General features: G+C 56.1%; 3 protein-coding genes across 8 annotated transcripts in view; 1 reads left to right on the top strand and 2 right to left on the bottom strand.

Annotated features, from left to right (window-relative positions):
• Positions 1-735: 735 nt before the first annotated feature.
• INKA1 (inka box actin regulator 1) lies at positions 736-2,982 on the top strand. The gene is made up of 2 exons (XM_057706544.1): positions 736-1,399; positions 2,141-2,982. Exons 1-2 carry the CDS (start codon positions 1,193-1,195, stop codon positions 2,939-2,941), a joined length of 1,008 nt encoding a protein of 335 aa, XP_057562527.1. The 5' UTR covers positions 736-1,192; the 3' UTR covers positions 2,942-2,982.
• Positions 2,983-3,158: 176 nt separating this feature from the next.
• On the bottom strand, positions 3,159-11,958 carry UBA7 (ubiquitin like modifier activating enzyme 7). Of its 5 annotated transcripts, none has more exons than XM_057706538.1 (24): positions 11,733-11,958; positions 11,480-11,648; positions 11,251-11,385; positions 11,035-11,141; positions 10,638-10,728; positions 10,416-10,551; positions 10,119-10,216; positions 9,879-10,025; positions 9,279-9,458; positions 8,990-9,097; positions 8,753-8,833; positions 8,520-8,675; positions 8,261-8,426; positions 7,977-8,182; positions 7,817-7,881; positions 7,551-7,725; positions 7,399-7,476; positions 6,966-7,149; positions 6,370-6,452; positions 5,993-6,085; positions 5,710-5,901; positions 4,020-4,112; positions 3,845-3,945; positions 3,159-3,371 (listed from the first exon to the last, which is right to left on the bottom strand). In XM_057706538.1, the coding sequence occupies exons 1-24, from the start codon at positions 11,786-11,788 to the stop codon at positions 3,242-3,244; spliced, it is 3,030 nt and encodes a 1,009-aa protein (XP_057562521.1). In that variant the 5' UTR covers positions 11,789-11,958; the 3' UTR covers positions 3,159-3,241. The 5 variants fall into 5 exon arrangements, with proteins under 5 accessions (XP_057562521.1, XP_057562522.1, XP_057562524.1 ...); XM_057706539.1 differs by having other exon boundaries at positions 7,399-7,431; XM_057706541.1 differs by lacking the exon at positions 11,480-11,648 and having other exon boundaries at positions 11,286-11,385; positions 11,649-11,958.
• A 927-nt stretch (positions 11,959-12,885) lies between these two features.
• Positions 12,886-16,567, bottom strand: part of TRAIP (TRAF interacting protein) — a 31,632-nt gene continuing 27,950 nt past the window's right edge. For both annotated transcript variants that reach the window (XM_057706687.1, XM_057706688.1), the window contains exon 15: positions 12,886-16,395. In XM_057706687.1, coding sequence (XP_057562670.1) covers positions 16,270-16,395 — 126 coding nt within the window. In that variant the 3' untranslated portion in view covers positions 12,886-16,269. The remainder of the gene's footprint in view (positions 16,396-16,567) is intronic.

The raw sequence follows: 16,567 nt of genomic DNA, 5'->3' as shown, positions 1-16,567 counted from the left end.
AGGGCAGGAGCCTCCACACTGATTACAGAGTAGTTCTCCCAAAGCAGCAATTATCTAAACAGGAGCCAGCCCAGGTCATTCCCTGCTCAAAATCCCCCAGTGCTCCCCATCACACCAAGAACAAAACCTCTATTCCTTTCTAAGACTGCTAGGAGCCTGGTTTTGCTGACCTCTTCACTCCCGCAACTACCACCATCAGAGATATCTGGGCCTTCTTTAATGCTGTGCCCTTTCCCGCTCCTGTTCTCGCGGGGCCTTTAACTGGTTGATCCCACCACCGGGAATGCTCCTCTTCTTGATCTCCCCTCGATGGCTCATCCAGATCTCATACAGATGCCATCTCCTCTGAGAGTCCCCTCTCCCAAGTTAGCCCGTTGCCCTCATTCTCTAGTATCTTTCTATCTACAGACTTGTCTAGTTTGTCTCCAGTTAGTCTGTGTCCTTGAACCTATCCTCCGATTATGGAGCGGCCTCGGGGAATGGGCAATGACGACTCCGGTCAGAGAGTCAGAGAGCCCCTCCGTAAGCCCCTGCGCTCACTAGCAGCTTGCATGTGGTCCCAGGCGGAGGGGATGCGGGTATCGCGGCGGGAATCGCAGCTAACCACGCGCTGCACACTAGAGGGCAGCTCTGCTTAGCTCGGCTGAGACGAGGGGCAGAGACGGCGGGGGCTGGGCCTTGGCCGAGGCTCCTCGCCGGTGCTGCAACGAGGTTCCGCGCTCCTGGAGTCCTTAGAGGAGCCGGACCCCTCCCGTGACGTCCAGGGACTGTCGAGGAGCGGATTCAGTGCGTTGGACCGCGAGTGGGCCACAGCACTGCCGAATCGGACGATTGGGGACGCTCTGCCCGTGGAAAGGCTCAGCCGGGGAACCCGCGCCCTCCAGGGTCCCCTGCGGGAGGGACCACAACTCTATCCTGGGGAAAGCGGGGAAGCTGAGGCTACCGCAGGGAAGCGACTTGTCCTGGGCCATGCGGCGAACCCGGAGTCAGCTCAACAGACCGGGACTTTGGGGAGTCCGGGGCCGGACCCCGCCCAGCGTCCAGCTACAGTCTCTCCCCTCCCCCCAGAGCTGCTGCGGAGTGGGTAGTGGGCGTCAGGCTTGCCCACCCGGCGGAGCCCTGGGGGCGGTGCCACATCGGCCCCGCCCCAGCCCCATTGGCTGCGGCGCCGGGGGCGGGGCGGGGCTGCCAGATGTTGGGGCGGCGGCAGGAGCTAGGGAGAGGGAGGAGCCGCGCAGCCAGGCGGAGGGCAAGGGCGCCGCTGGCCGGCCCGCAGGGCCCTCTCCACACCGCTGTCGCTGGAGTTCGCAGAGGAGCTAGCAGGCCTGGCGGGGGCTCCGGCACGGGCATGCACAGCGCTCGGCTTGACAGTTTCCTGGGCCAGCTCCGCTGGGAACTGGTGAGGCTTGGGAGCGGGTGTGGTTCGTGAGGACGCGCGTGGGGTGCTCGGCTGCCTTCCTGCCCGAACGGCACTCGGGTGGGGGGCTGTCCCGAGTGCCCATCCAAGACAGGATGGGGGCGGGGCGGCGCAGATGGCCCAGATGGCCCGCGTCGGGTTTCGGACGGTTGGGAGCTGTGCTGGGCATCAAGTAACAGCCGCCCAGCTGGCCGTGCTGCCGGCGCGGCGGAGGAAGTTGGTGGGAGAAACTTCTTGTCGGGCGGAACAGGGGGCTGCGAGGGACTAAAGAGGTGGTGGCGCTGCTATGGATGCCCCTACTCCAGGCTGGCCCGTACCTCCCCCTCTATACCCCACCTGGCAGGTGCTCTGTTCTTCTCTCAAAGACGCTGTGGGCTTTCGGGAGCTGAATCCCTCAAGAGGCACAGGATGCCCCCCCAGCCCTGAGCAGGACCTACTTCCCGATGCAGGCCCGCAACCCTGCCTCCCGCCCTGGTGGCGGGTACCGACTTGCCCGGCTCTGCGTGCTGCAGCCTGCCGGACTGCCACCAGGTCGGCTGATGGGAGCCACACGAGTTTCGTGTGCCAGCGCCCCACGCCGGCCCTGTGCCCACTAGAGGCCTTGCTGCCTAGGCCTGCGGCCTATTCAGCCCTCCTGGGCCTTCTGTTTTGGAATTGGCCTGACCAGGCAGACAGGGGTGACAAGCACTGCCCCCCCGACTTCTGCCCTCTCTTCTTCCACAGCTTTGTGGCCGGGACACAGGCTCACCCCCGATGCCTGGCCCCCTTCCGCCACCCCCCAAACCTGGCCCAGGCATGCGGCTCAAGCACAGGCTCAGGGCCTCAGATGCCTTGGAAGAGGACTCAGTCTGTGGTGTGGAGGAAGAAGAGGAAGAAGCTGTAGTGACAGGAGACAGGGGTGCAGCCTTGGGGGGCCCCAAAGAGCATGCCCTGGACTGGGACTCTGGCTTCTCAGAGGTGTCAGGCAGCACATGGAGAGAGGAAGAGTTGCCCGTACTCCAGCACCCACCACCCTCAGCATGGCCCCCACGTAGACAGCGCCTCTCAGCCAGTAGCATCCCCCTGCCTGGTGGAGCTCCTGTGGCCAGAGTACCACCTGCCCACCGACCACGGCCCAAGTCCACCCCAGATGCCTGCCTGGAGCACTGGCAGGGGCTGGAAGCTGAGGATTGGACAGCAGCCCTGCTGAGCAGAGGTCGTAGTCGCCAGCCCCTGGTGCTGGGGGACAACTGCTTTGCTGACTTGGTGCACAACTGGATGGAGCTGCCTGAGGCGGCAGGTGAGGGGGACAATGGGGGAGGGCCCCGTGCCCGTGCTCGGCCCCCCCAGTTCCTGCTTGGCCTCTCTGAGCAACTGCGGCGCCAGCTGGCCAGGGCGCGCAGGGCAGCAGTGGCAGGAAAGCGACTGTCATGCCCACCTCGCCCGGAACCTGAACTGCCTGCAGATGTCTCACGCTTTGCAGCCCTCATGAATTGCCGCAGTCGCCAGCCCATCATCTGCAATGATGTTGTCAGCTACCTCTGACCCTGCCCTCCAGCCTGGGACAATAAAGGCCTTTCTTTGGACTGTCCTGGTTCCATACCCCTGAGGCTCTAGGAGGCAGCCTCAGCCCTACAAGGCACAACTCAGGCAGGCGAATCTAAAGAGCCTTTTCCCTCCCTGCAGGGGTCCCTATCATGTCCATGTCACACGCCATGTGTCTGCCCCATGCTCCATCATCCATCCGGTCCACTTACACCTTCCTTCAACAAGCATTTATTAAGCGCCTACTGTGGGCTTGGGACACAGGGCTCGACAGAGCTGAGTCGTGGGGCTGCTGCCTTGTCACAGCTTGTAGTGCAAGGGTGGGAAGACAGTGTCCTCATTCTCACCCTCGTAGCTCAGCTCCAATACCAGCACCTGCTGCCCAGGCTTAAGTACCTGGCCTGTCACCTGCAGGACCAGATCCGTCACCCTGGTGGCATGGAGGGGAGAGGGGTGGAGAGATTGGGTAGGTGAGCAGAGAATGGCAGGCAGAGAGTGTCCTGGCATGGACTACAGGGTGCTGGCAGGCCGTAAGGAGCCCAAGCCAGGAGCAGGAGGAGCCCAAGACAGGAAACATCTGAAACTATTTTAGGAGCGGCTGGCGGGGCGGGGGGCAGGAGGCAGGAAGCTCTGAGTCCCCTGGGAGTGGGCCGTGAAAGGGGAGCTGACCAGGGTGTGGAGGAGCTGGTGGGGCTGGCCAAGCAGGCAGCTCCAAGAGGCCCCTCCTCAGGCTCTTGGCCCTCACCCCACCCCCAGCCCATTTGCTGGCTCCATTTGGCAAAAGAAAACTTCAGGAAGGTGTGAAGGGTCCAAATGGGGTTGGGAAGAGGAAAGGCTACTTGTCCTCCACCTCCAACCTCTAGGGACAGAATGAGGCCTGGTTAAAGCCAGGTGTGGGCTCACTTGCAGGACAGGTGCTGGGCCTGCTTTTCAGGAGGCCATCCTGCCGAGTAGAGCAGGGCATTCTCGTGTAGCAGCATCCTCACCCTTAGCTCTTGTAGTTCCTAGAGGGAGACAGGTCAGTGCCAGCTGGGCCAGGCTGGGCTAGGCCTGGGGGCAGGGCAGGAATGGGGCACACCTGGACATGGGCCAGCAGTGACTCCAGGGTCCTCTCGGGCTGCCCAGCAGGCACTTCCAGGCGGTCCCAACAGGTCCACTTCAGGTGATGGAACTGGGGGGTGGTAGTGGGGAGGAGTGAGAAGCTTCTTACACACATACCCTCCCCCTACCCCAGTTACCAATAGCTTATGGCCCCTTTCCTAGGGGAGGAGCTGGACTAGAGGCAGGAAGCAGAAGCCAGGGAGTGGGGGTGGAAGGTGGGATCTGGGCCCAGAATCTCAACATCCTCCCCGCCCATGCCGGGGCTAGCACAGGAAATGGGGCTACGGGGCCCCCGCACAGGGAAACAGGCGATCCATCACACAGGCCGGTGGGTGGGGGTGTGTGTGTGTGTGTGTGTGTGTGTGTGTGTGTGTGTGTGTGTGTGTGTGTGTGTGTGTGTGTGTTGGGGGGGTGGCAATACTTCCTGAGGAAGCCGGAGCAGGGCCACTGCAGTCTCTGATAAAGCTGCTTGTTCCTCAAATGCGAGGCTGGAAGCTGGGGGGTGGTACATCCTGTCCCCTCATCCTTTACCACTGGGGCCTTGGACTACTCATGGGCACACGGGCAAGGGGCACAGTGACTCTAGCAGGGACAGAGTCCACAGAGGACTCCTCTTTCTGTCCCTTTGTTCCTTCCTTATTTCTAGAGTCTTGGGATTCTGATACCCAGAGCTGAGGGCATAAGGGTGGCAGGCAGCCAGGAACCAAGACAGGAAGGGTTCTGCCAGCTCCTCAGAAAACACAGTGGGGTCAAGCTGAGAGGAGGCCAGAGGTGAGATGGGGGACCTTCCCCTCCCCCTCCTCCATGGACAAAGGCAGTTTGTGTTCTAGCTAGAGGAGGGGCCCCTCACAAAGGGGCTCTGTGTGCTGTGCCCTGAGGGACCCCAGGGCTGCTCAGCAAAAGCCCAGTGCTGGCCCATGACCTCTGCCCTCTCCCCTCTCCCCTGGTGGAATTCTCTCTGTACCCTCTCCTGTGCCCTAAGGAAATGCCAACTCTTGCAGAGCCTAGGCACACAGCCAGGGGCATTCATAGCCCTACACTTGAAGGAACACACACGCACACAAGCCCACCTGTGTACTCACATGCACACCCAGGTAAGCCCACATTGTGAAAGAGCCCTGCAGCCCCGTCTGGCACACAGATGTGCAATCATGCTCCCTCCATGCCCACACACCACAGGGCCAGGGGTGCCCAGACCCATGTGCACTCACACCTGTGGCATGAATGTACACACCCCTACAGGGCTGCACACCCCACACCTGTGGTGGTAAACTCAGTGCCCTGGAACTCAGGTCGAGGGGGCAGGCCAGGATCCCCATGCCTTGCAGGCTGCTGTTAGGCTCTGTTTGGGGCTAGGACCCTAGTCCCCCTTCCCCCTCAGGGGCACTCCTGGAAAGGAGGGAACTGTGGGGGATGTCTGGCTCCACTAATGAGTTAAAGCTGCAGCTCCCCCAGTCCCAGAGGCTTGGGGGGTGGGGGTGGCTGACGGCTGCTTCCTGTGTCTGACAGGTCCCAGCCTGGCTTTGTAGCAGGGAGGCGGATGGAGGGAGTCTTGAGGACTCCCCCAGAGTTTGGGCCCTGATGAGAGCCTGAAGCTAGAGTAGGGCCTGTTTGGGTAGGTGCAGGGAAAACTCAGGTCTGGTATGGGTGGGGTGTCAAGGGCTCACCTCCTGGATGGCTGGGGCGCTAGGTACCCAGCGGGTAAAGTAGTTTTCAGCCAGCTTCAGGTAGCTGTGGCGAAAAGCACTGCGGGGCCGTGGCCCGCCCACCACCTTATACAGCTCCAGGCCCACCAGGCCAGCCACAGCTGCCGTAGTGGTGGCAATGGCTGGGATGATCTGGCCCACAATTCGCTTGGTCTGCCAAGGATAGGAGATTTGGTCTGGGCCCAAGGCATAAGGCTAGGATTTGACCCCCACCTCCAGGCCTGAGTCCCAAGAGGCAGGGTACCTTGGCACGGTCAGTTGGTGGGATCCCATAGTTCTGAGCTCGCAGGCTGGCTGCTGCTGCCACAAAATCCACATGGAAATTGCTGTCATTGTCCTGTGAGACCCAAGGCACAGTAGTGTTAACATTGTCCCAGTGCCCCTCACCTTGGCCAAGGCTGTGCCACTGCATAGCTCTTCACACAATCCTGTGGGGTGGATGCTCACATCTTCCCACTTAACAGATAAGGAGGCTGAGGCTTGGGGAAGGTGAGCAGCTTCTGGGGTCCTGCTGGGAGGAAAACAGGCCAAGGGGCTTCAAAGCTACCTTCTTAGCTCTTCAAAGCTACCTTCCCCAACAACCTCTCTAGCCCGGGTCTTCATCGCTACTGAGGCCCCTACCTTCTCAAACGTCAAGGGTTCCAGGGGAGGGCCCACGCTCCAGATTTCCAGGGCTTCATGCAGTGTCTTCAACTGCTCAGGGCCTGTCGGAGGAAGCGGGTGTTGGGCCAGTCCTTAGCCCCCATGTCCTGCACTCTTCTGGAGCCTGCTGCCTATCCTCGGTCCCTGCCAAACCTATCACGTTCCATTTTCAGGCATGCGCAAGCTCCTCTCCAGCAGCCCCAGCCCTCACTTGCGTGTGTGCACACGCACGTGTGTGCCCACATGCACACATGTACACCTATGTGACTCTGTCCTCATCTGGGGGCCACAGCTAGTTGCTCCCCAGGGACCAGTGTTTTGTTTGTTTGTTTTGCTGAGAGTCTGCCATGGGAACGGGGGCCAGGGGGTAAGGTGGGGGTGGGGTAGGCAGCAGGGAAAGGACCTACTGGGGGGCCAGAGGATGAACCCAAGGCTAGAGAGGAGCAAGATCAGAGGGCCTGAGAGGTAGTGAGTTGGCTTCAGGGCCCCCAGACCCCATCTTCTTTCTGTAGCACAGGCTGAGGCGGGTCAGGCCTTTGGGTGACAGCATGGGGGGCCAGGGCCAGGGACCTCACCAAGCTCAGCAGAAGCAGAAGCCAGCTCCAGGTTGCTAGCAAAAATGGGGGCCAAGTCCTGGGGGTCAGGCAGTGGCAGCAACTTCAGCAGTCCCCTGAGTGCAGTCTGGTCCTGTGAGCCAGGCAGCCCATGCATCTGGGCATACAGGTTGGCAGCCGCCAGGACATAGAGGAGATGCGTGTCCTGTAGTGAGATGGAGAGCAGGGGTGGCTGTGTGGGCTTGAGTGAGCTTTTGGGGGTGCATGGGGCGGGGGTCACCGCCCGCTTGTGGATCTGAGTGCCTGCCTCTGCCTCCCATGTGGACACCCACCTGTGCACAAACATGGCTCTCTCCCTCTCAGCATCTGTGCATCGCTACAAAATATAGAGGTGCCCACCTCCACTCTGAGGGGCCACATTCCCATCTCAGTGCCGCCAAGGGACCACACTCACTTGGCTGGCGTCAAACTCCAAGGGCTGGGGACACTGTTTGGGAGGCGACCAGAAAGAAGTTGAACCATCCTCCAGCAACTAGGGAAAATAGAGGCTGCTGGACTCAATCGGGTCACCCGGGGCCCTTCACCTCCTGACCCCTAGCCACCCACTTTGTTAGATGGGAAGTGTCTCAGCAGCTGTGTGATGCCGTCATGGAAGCACAGTTGCCACTGGCCAAGGGCCCACAGCACACAGTCTCGCCAGGTCTGTGGACGCTCTCTCAGGACACCCAGCACCACCTGCAGCAGGTGTGGCTCATCCAAGCCCGCCTGAGGTGTGAGTGCCCTGTGGACAGAGGAGAAAGTTTGAGGCTAGGCCCTAAGCCTCTTGGTGTTAGGGAGCCGGGACTCCCATTCATCCTTGTTGGTGGCCTTACTGTCGGTGGCGGTTGATGGTCTCGGCAGACAGATAGAAAAGTCCTTCAAACTCATTCCGGGCCCACTGTTGGGGAGGGAGGAACCATGAGGTGCCAGTTAGCAAACAGGTCTGCAGCCGAGGACTGAGCCGGGTGGGTATGTCTCTGGGGTTCTTCCCACCTGCAAGGTGTGCTCGGCTGTGCTGGGGAAGTGCCGTATGGTGCAGACAGGGTAGGAGGCATCCTCAGAAGCCGCAGCAGAGGCGACGGCTCTGTAGCCCTCAGTCACACGCGGTATGAACACAGAAGCACTGCCCCGGGTGCCCTCTGTGCCCGCCTCCAGTAGGGGCTTCAAATAATGGGTGCAGCGAGCGGCCACATAGCTCCCTGGCAAGGGGGCAGAGAGTCAGAAGTGGAGCTGGCACAGACTCGGACGGGGGGCGAGTTCCAGGGTTGAGCACTCACGGGCCTGGAAACTGTCCAGGGCAGCAGCCACGCCATCCACACTGGAGAAGAATTTGTCCCCATAGATGTGCTCTGTAGTGGGATCCAGCTGGTGGGTGAGCGGGGTCACCTGCAAGTCTGAGTTCAGGCGGCGAGCGGCCTCTGCAGCCACCTCTGCCTTTGGCCTCTGAGAAGAAAGCGGGAAGGCGTTGGGTGGGGGGAGGGGCGCACGGTGGGATGACAGTCCAGGACACAGATGTGGGGAGGGGTCAGCACTCACACCAATGTCCTGGGGCCTGAAGAGGAACTGCCGGCTGAGGTTGGAGCGCTCCACGTGGTCCATGTCAGCAACAGTCACGCCCCCACTGCCCCCGGCCCCCAGGCCCACTAGGGCAAAGCCTTTGAGCAGCTCGCAGCCGATAGCACCAGCACCCACCTGCTGGCAGGAGCAACCTTAGGCAGAGGGCCAGGCCTTGCCCTTCCACACACCCCCAACCTCACCACATAGCTCACCAGGAGGTAACGCTGGTGCCTCAGCTTCTCCTGAAAACTGGCCCCAAACACTGCGATTTGCCCGTCATAGCGGCAGTCTGTCTAGGGGACACAGACAGGGGTCAGTGATGGCCACTGGCCTGTGCTGCATCTCCCTCTAGCACCCAGTTTTCCAGGTCAGGATCTCGGGATCATTCTTCTTCTTTTCCCTCAGTCCTGAGTTTGGATAAGGCTTGCACCCCTACCCCAGGTTCTTACCAGTGCACAGTCCTCAGGATTGGGAAAGGGCTCCCCATCTTCTGGAAGGCAATCAAGGGCATCAAAGTACAGCCACTGGTCCAGGGGCATAAACTTCTTGGAGACTGCCTAGAAATCAGCACTTGAGTTTGGGGACTCTGGCCACCTTTTAATCCCCTCAGACCCTGGCTGAGGGCTGCACCCAGGCTGGTGAAGCCCCCAGAGCCACTGTCTGGTGTTGGGCACCCTGTGGCATCCACACTGACCTCTGCACCCTTCCCAGCCCCGCCCTGCCTCTGCCTCCGCCTACCTTCAGCACTTCCTGGGCAGCCACTGCACCCAGCATGGCTGCCATGGGGCTCAAGACACCAGCACTGCTCAGGGCAACTGTCCGCACCAGAGCCTTATCCAGCTGCTCTTCCAAAGGCCCTTCTGTCCCCTTCAGTGGTTCCAGGGCCTGGGCCAGGTCCACCACCATCTCTGCATCAACCTATCAGGTAGAACTCCGTGGGTAAAGCAGCACCAGCCTGAGCGCCATTCCCCATTTGAATCCTTCAGGCAGCCATCCACCCTGTTTCTGTTTCACAGAAGAGGAAGCAGCAGCCTGGGTGGGAAGTCCCCACTAAAGGATGCCTGGTGCCAGACAACGGCCCTGGAGGCTTCCCCAACCTGGGGGCAGCTTCCAGGCCAGATCTTAGGGGTTAGGAGTAGCGTGGGTCCCCAGGCTTCGTGCTTAGCCCTTTCATGGGCCCAGCCTCTGGTCTAGAGATAGTGTTTATCATCTCATTTATATGCGTGGGAAACTGCTTCTGGATTCAAACTTGAATCTGTAAGATAGTCATTGCTGCCTCCTGGTGGGGGAGGCCCCATTAAGACAGAGGCTGGGGGGAGGGGCATCGGGGCCACTCACAGGATGCCAGGGCTTAGGAGGGCGGCCATGGAGATGCTGGAACTTGTGCAGTGCACGGAAGGCCTGATGCAGGCAGCGGGCACGGTGAACTTCCTGGGTATTCTGGGCCACCACACGGGGCTGGAGCAGGGCTGAGACCAGGGGCTCCTGCAGGGGGCACTTGGTTCAGGGTCAGGTCCAGAACACTGCTGGCCCCTTGAGGCGCCCACGCTCCCCAACCTCAGATTCACTCGAACTCACATGGCTCACAGTCTTGGGTCTCTTGACCTTAGTGATAGCCCCACCACGCAAGTAACGAGAGAAAGTTGTTGTGTCCCCAATCTCCAAGGTCCTGTTCCCTGGGGGAGATCGAGCCTAGTCATTATGACCTCTGAACCTGAGTAGTTCCCCACACCCCATCCTGTCTTGCATCATGTTCTCAACATTGTGCCATCCTGAGGAAGGAGGAGGCAGAAGTTATCTCCAAGGACCAGGCTGTGTCTACCCCCGATGGGGGCCTGGGCACTGAGCCTGGAGTTGGAGTGGGGTTGACTTAACTCTGCACGTGGAGAGGCCGAGGAGCACAGCCGTTGAGTTCCACCATGCCCTCAATGCCTGAGAAAGTCACCAGATCCCCCGTCTTGAAGTGCTGGGCATCAGCCTCTTCTCTCAGAGTGAGGATGCCAGGGGAGCCCTGGATAAGAGGTGGCTTGCTCAGGGCTGCCTGCCCCTGTTTCCCACAGGCTCTGGCAGCTCCTCTGCCCCCACATTAGCACCCACCTGGGAGATGTGCTGGATGGCAGCCGTCAGGGGTTCTGCCTCTGTAGGGTCCTCCACAGTAAAGTCCTCACCAAAGTCACAGAACAACTGCCTGTGGTGGGTTGGTAGGGGTCACTGAGATGGCTCAGTAGTTAACTGCCACTGTTGTGGTGAAAGGTGACAGACACTAGGGCAAGCCCAGAGGAATTGGGCAAAGAATGCTGGAAGAGGCTTGGAAGCTGGAGTTTGAAGGATTTACTGGATGAAGCAGACGAATGGGACTGAGGACTGTGATCAAGAGGGGATGCTGGGACAGGCCTGGGGTTGGGTAGAGGGGCTCTGGAGCAAGCCGGGAGCTGGGGACAGCACTGGGACCGGATGCTGCCCGTGATGTGGCAGGCTAGGCAAGCCATCTCACCCCACAAGGCCTCGGGTGTCAGCCACCAGAAAGCAGACTCCGTGCTTGTGGCAGAAGGTGCCCACCTTCAGCTGCTCCTCCAGCTCCGAGGCAGTCAGCACCACCACCTGGGTGGACCTCATGATCAGCAGGGCCAGAACTGCTTCGAGCCCACCCTACTGCTAAGGGCTGGAGGGAGACACTGGGCTGGCCTGGAGAGTAGGGCTGGGAGGGCACCTGGAAGTCCTGCAGCAGGTCCTCAGTGATGTCACCTGTGTGGACGCACACTTGAACAGCTCCATTGATCTTAGCCAGAAGTTCTTGAGATGCCTCAGCCCTGCTCCTTCCCAAGTCCTGCTCTGAAAGGAAAAACTGAAGAGGGACCCAGTCTGGCTTTAGCAAGGAGTCTTCTCTTGGGCCCTACCCCCACCCTGGTCTGGAAACCCATAGCCCCCAGGACCCTCACCTGGGCAGACAGGTCAGACCAGCAAGCAGGGTGGGGATCATGAAGAGTAAGGCTGCCCACGCCCATCAGGACCAGGTTTTTGGCCACCTCAGCCCCCAGGCCCTGCAGGCCTAACAGCAGCACCTTGGCTCTCTGAATCCTCTGCATGGCAGATAAGCCCAGCACATACCTGTGGGTAGGATGTAAGAGGGCAGGCAATTGGAGATCAGAAGTCAGAAGGCCACCCTGCCCTCCTCCCCACCTTGGGCCTCACAGCTGCCGCGAGTACAGCTCTTCATCCAGTGACTTGGAGGTCTCCAGAACATCCATTCTGAGGCCTGGGGCTGGATAACAGGCTGCAGTGCTCACAGACAGGGTCTCTGTGTGGGAGGCAGTGCCAGCAGAAGCCAGTGCCCAGCTGTGGCCAGTGCAAACAGGCACTAAGGCTAAGGAGTGAGGGACGCTGCTGGCCACAGCCTTCTTCCTGGCTCCTCTGTCATTTCGGGGAAAGCAAAAGTGAAAGTGAAACTAGACTGAGCAGGCTCCTGGTCCTGCCTCCAGCCTGTTCAGCACAGCCCAGCCTGGCAGAATTCTGGCAGCCCTAGGGCACTGGCAAGGTAGGACAGAATTCCTGGATCTGTTCCCTCTGTGGGAGAGCAGATATTTTTCTTGGGGAAGGGGGCAGGGCCATGGGAGGGATCCATGTGGTCACACGTAGCTCCCTAGATGTTCCGAACCTCACACCCCTATCCCCCTTAGGAACCCCTGCTTGGATGGGCTTTCTGCCCACGAAGTACTGTGGAAACTCCCTTGTCCTGAGGACTCACCTGGCCTCCTGTCCCCACACACAGAAACTTGGAGACCCTAGAGGGCAGAGCCAGTCACATCCCAGAGGCTGGGAGAGCTTATGGATTACACTGTCCCACATCCAGGGCTTGAACCACAGATTTGGGATGGAGCCCAGTATCTTTGGGAGTGCCTGCATGCCCCTGAGCCATCTCCTCAGGGATCAGGGATTCCCTCTGCCCGCAGCTGCTTGGCCAGGACAGTTGGCAGCCCTAGGTGATGAGTGACTCACTGATGAGTCCCAGGACTCAGAAAAGGTTGTGAGTCTCTGAGTGCCATCCCTGAGAGTGGGAGGCATGGGGCAGCCATGATAAGTGTCCTTATTTGTCACTTAAACTTTATTTTGAAATAATTATAGACTCAGAGGAAATTGCAAAAATAGGAAAGAGAGGTCCTGTGTACCCTTCACCCACAGATGTCTCCTGCCTTCTTGGGGACTTGGGGCCAGTTCTCTAGAGGATGGACCACAGCTCCCCACAAAACTCCGCAATAGCTAAACCAGATGCTATCGTAAATTTTTTTTAATTTTTATTTTTTATCATTTTTATTTATTTTTTAATATCCAATAAACTGCATATATTTAGAGCATACAATTTGGTATCCCAGTCTCCCAATTCATAAATTCATTCATAAATTCTTTTTTAAAAATGGAGGTAAAATCCATACAACATTAAAAGAGCCATTTTAAAGTATACAATTTAGTGACATTTAATGTATTGACAATGTTGTGCAACCACCATCTCTAATTTCAAAATTTCATCACCCACTGAAAAACACCACAACCATGGTAAGTACCCATTCACTACCCATTCCCCCATCCCACCTCTGGCAAACACTTATATGTTTTCTGTTGCTAGCGATTTGCCTAGTCTGGATATTTCATATAAAAGGAATCATACAAAAATGTGACCTTTGGCATCTGTTTTCTTTCATTTAACAGCTTTTTGAGGTTAACCCAAATTGTAGCATGTATCAGTACATCATTCCTTATGGCCAAATAATATTCCATCAGAGGTATATATCACAATTTGTTATCCAGTCATCTGTTGACTTTGAGGTTGTTTTTTAATTTATTTGTTTATTTACTTATTTTTATTTTCTGGCTGTGTTGGGTCTTCGTTACTGTGCGCGGGCTTTCTCTAGTTGCGGCAGAGGGGGCTACTCTTCGTTGTAGTGCACGGGCTTCTCATTGCAGTGGCTTCTCTTGTGGTGGAACACGGGCTCTAGGCACGCAGGCTTCAGTAGTTGTGGCCTGTGGGCTCAGCAGTTGTGGCGCATGGGCTTAGCTGCTCTGCAGCATGTGGGATTTTCCCAGACCAGGGCTCGAACCTGTGTCCCTTGCATTGACAGGCAGATTCTTAACCCCTGCACCACCAGGGAAGTCCCAACTTTGAGTGTTTACACCTTTCAGGTATTATGAATAGTGCTACTATGATCATTCTTGAACAAGTACTTGAGTACTTGTTTTCAATTTTTTGGGGTACATCCCTAGGAGTAGAATTGTTGGGTCATATGGTAATTCTATATTTAATTTTTTGATAGACCAACAAACTATTTTCCACTAGCAATGTACAGAAGTTTCTATCTCCCCACAACATGGCCAAACTGGTTTTTCCTTTTTTTTTTTTTCAAATTATATCCATCCTAGTGAGTGTAAAGTGATAGGTAATTGTGTGTGTGGTTTTTTTCATTCAATAAACATTTATTGGATGTGTCATGTGTACTAGGTACAGAAACTAGGGCCAGATTCTGAAATAAGTGGTATCTTCAAAAGACACCAAAAGGCATTTGATGAAATTCAACATCCATTCCTGATTTTTTTCACTCATTAAAATAGTAGATGGATTTTTTTTTAATTGTGGTTTTAACCATTTTTTAAAGGTACAGTTTGGTGGCTGTAAATACATTCACAATGTTGTGTAACCATCACCACTATTTCCAGAACTTTTTCTTTCACCCAAAGAGAAATACTGTGTCCATTGAATAACAACTCTTCAATAACCTTCCGATACCCTCTTTCCTGGGAGTTCCTATTCTTCTTTGTCTCTATGGCTTTGCCTACTCCAGGTATCTAATGGAGGTGGAATCATAAAATATTTGCCCTTTTGTGTCTGGTTTATTTCACCTAGCATATCTTTTCAACATTCATCTAGGTTGTAGCATGTATCAGAATTTCAGCCCTTTTTTTTTTATTGTGATAAAATATAAGATTAAATTTACCATTTTAACATTTTTAAATGTACGGTTCAGTAGCATTAAAGACATTCATATTGTTATGCCACTATCACCACCATTCATCTCCAGAACTTCATCTTCCCAAACTGAAACTCTCAACATGTTAAACAGTAACTTCCTATTCCCTCCTTCCCACCCTTGGCAACAACCATTCTACTTTCTGTCTCTATGAATTTGACTACTCTAGCTATGTCATATAAATGGAATCATACAGTATTTGTCATTTGTGCCTGGATTATTTTGCTTAGCTTAATGTCTTCAAGATTTGTCTATGTTGTAGCATGTTTCAGATTTTTTTTTAAAAGCTGAATAATATTCCATTGTATGTACAGACCCAGAGTTTTGTAGTTTTCCCTCACAGAGATCTTGTACATATTTTGTTAGATTTATACCTAAAAAATTTGTTTTCTTTTTTCTTCTTTTTTGGTGCTAATGTAAATGGTATTTGGGTTTTTAATTTTAATTGTTCATTACTGATCTATAAGAAAGCTATCAGCCAGCCACTGCACCCTCAACTTGATGCTGCACTTCCCCTCACTAACTGTCCTTGGCTCAAGGCAGCACTAGAGGGGTCCAACTCCCATAACCAAGAGTGTCACTTCCTCCCCAAGAAGCCCCAGGCTCCGCCACACCTGCTGGAGAGCAGCTGGGTACTCTCAGCCTGAAGCATTCCCTCCTGTGGCAGGTCCATGCTGGGACCTGCAGAAACAGGTGAATTCCCATTCAGTAGTGAGACAGGGAAGTTTAGGGGTCCTTATCTAGGAATTAAAAGGGAAGTCTTCTGGGAGAAAGTACTTTTGAAGCTAAGACACAGAGGCTAGCAATTTGGCTGGCAGAGTTGAAAGGTGGAGAAGAGGGGGTTGTCACTGGTCATTTGTTGTGCTTGCTGTGAGTTCCCTGTGTGTCTAGACCCTAGTACACCCATTCGCTTTCCTGCTTATGGCCTTTGTACTGTGCCCAGGTTAGAGACTATGGACAAAGCTGAGGTGATGTCATTCTCCCTCCCACTCCACCAGCCGCCGCCGGCGCCTGCCGCAGTGATCTCATTCTTGTTAGAGTCTCCCTGTGCCCTATGAGAGAGCACATGCCTAAGGGTAAAACTTCTGGGTCTGGGTCTAGGTGAGGGTCCCACTTTAGAAAATCATGCCAGACAGTTTTCCAAAGTGAGTGCAAATTTACACTCCCAGAGCCAGGAAGAAAAGACTCTTATCTTTTTTATTTCACGTAGAAATCTTACCCCCCACCGCCTCCTCTCTCTACCACCATGCCCCATTCCCCAATGTGCTTAGTCCAGGCCATGCCAACAGCAAGTCAGAGGCAGACAGAAGCTTGGGCAGGCTGAGGCTGCTTGAGAAGCCTCAAGCACTTTGGTCCTTACAGTCAACAAAAGAGCCTGGTCTAGAGGACCAGAAGCAGCCCAGCCACATCTGATCATGGCTATAAATGGGAGCCTGGAACAAGGAACAAGCCCTGACGGCAGGAACGGTGAGCTGATCACATCAGCTTCCAACGGGAGACCCAGTGTGATGGGGGTAGGGCAGCATGTGTGTGCAGGAAAAGCACAGTTTCTGGGCCTCACCTTCACTCCCATCTTCTTGCTTATCATTGTCCTTAGGGCTGGTCTTAGCAGAGGGGCCATGCCCCCCAAACCCTCTGCTGAGCCAGTCACCAGTCCTCGGCTTACAAGTCAGAGGCATATATCTGGCCACTGATCAGGCTCACTGTTCTTACTACCACAGGAAGGTGTCCAGCTTGGCCTGGGAGGGAGGGAGCGCTGTCCTGGGCCCCAGTCTCTGCTTAGCCCTGGCCTTGGACTTGGGTTTAACGGGCAGTGGGCGGATCATGGTCGTGTCAGTCTGAGGGAAATGTCAAGGAAGAGGCCTAAAGAGGGGATTGGAATGCAGGGCAGGAAAGGCTCAGACTTGGCGGTGGGCAGCCCTGCTACACTGAGCAAGGTCTGGTTCTGCACACCTTGGGCTGCAGCCACCGGTAGGCTGGGGTCTGGGGGTACAGGTGAGGGATGGTATG

This window comes from Hippopotamus amphibius, chromosome 13 (assembly GCF_030028045.1).
Source record: "Hippopotamus amphibius kiboko isolate mHipAmp2 chromosome 13, mHipAmp2.hap2, whole genome shotgun sequence".
In the NCBI taxonomy this organism is placed as follows: Eukaryota; Metazoa; Chordata; class Mammalia; order Artiodactyla; family Hippopotamidae; genus Hippopotamus; species Hippopotamus amphibius.
This window is presented reverse-complemented; position numbering and strand designations above follow the sequence as displayed.

Coding starts and splice junctions, on each gene's coding strand:
- INKA1 (XM_057706544.1), top strand. CDS start 1,193: ATGTTGGGGCGGCGGCAGGAGCTAGGGAGAGGGAGGAGCCGCGCAGCC. Junction 1,400..2,140: donor GCCAGCTCCGCTGGGAACTG/GTGAGGCTTGGG, acceptor CTTCTTCCACAG/CTTTGTGGCCGGGACACAGG.
- UBA7 (XM_057706538.1), bottom strand. CDS start 11,788: ATGGATGTTCTGGAGACCTCCAAGTCACTGGATGAAGAGCTGTACTCG. Junction 11,386..11,479: donor GGTCTGACCTGTCTGCCCAG/GTGAGGGTCCTG, acceptor GTCCCTCTTCAG/TTTTTCCTTTCAGAGCAGGA. Junction 5,902..5,992: donor CACCAACTGACCGTGCCAAG/GTACCCTGCCTC, acceptor TATCCTTGGCAG/ACCAAGCGAATTGTGGGCCA.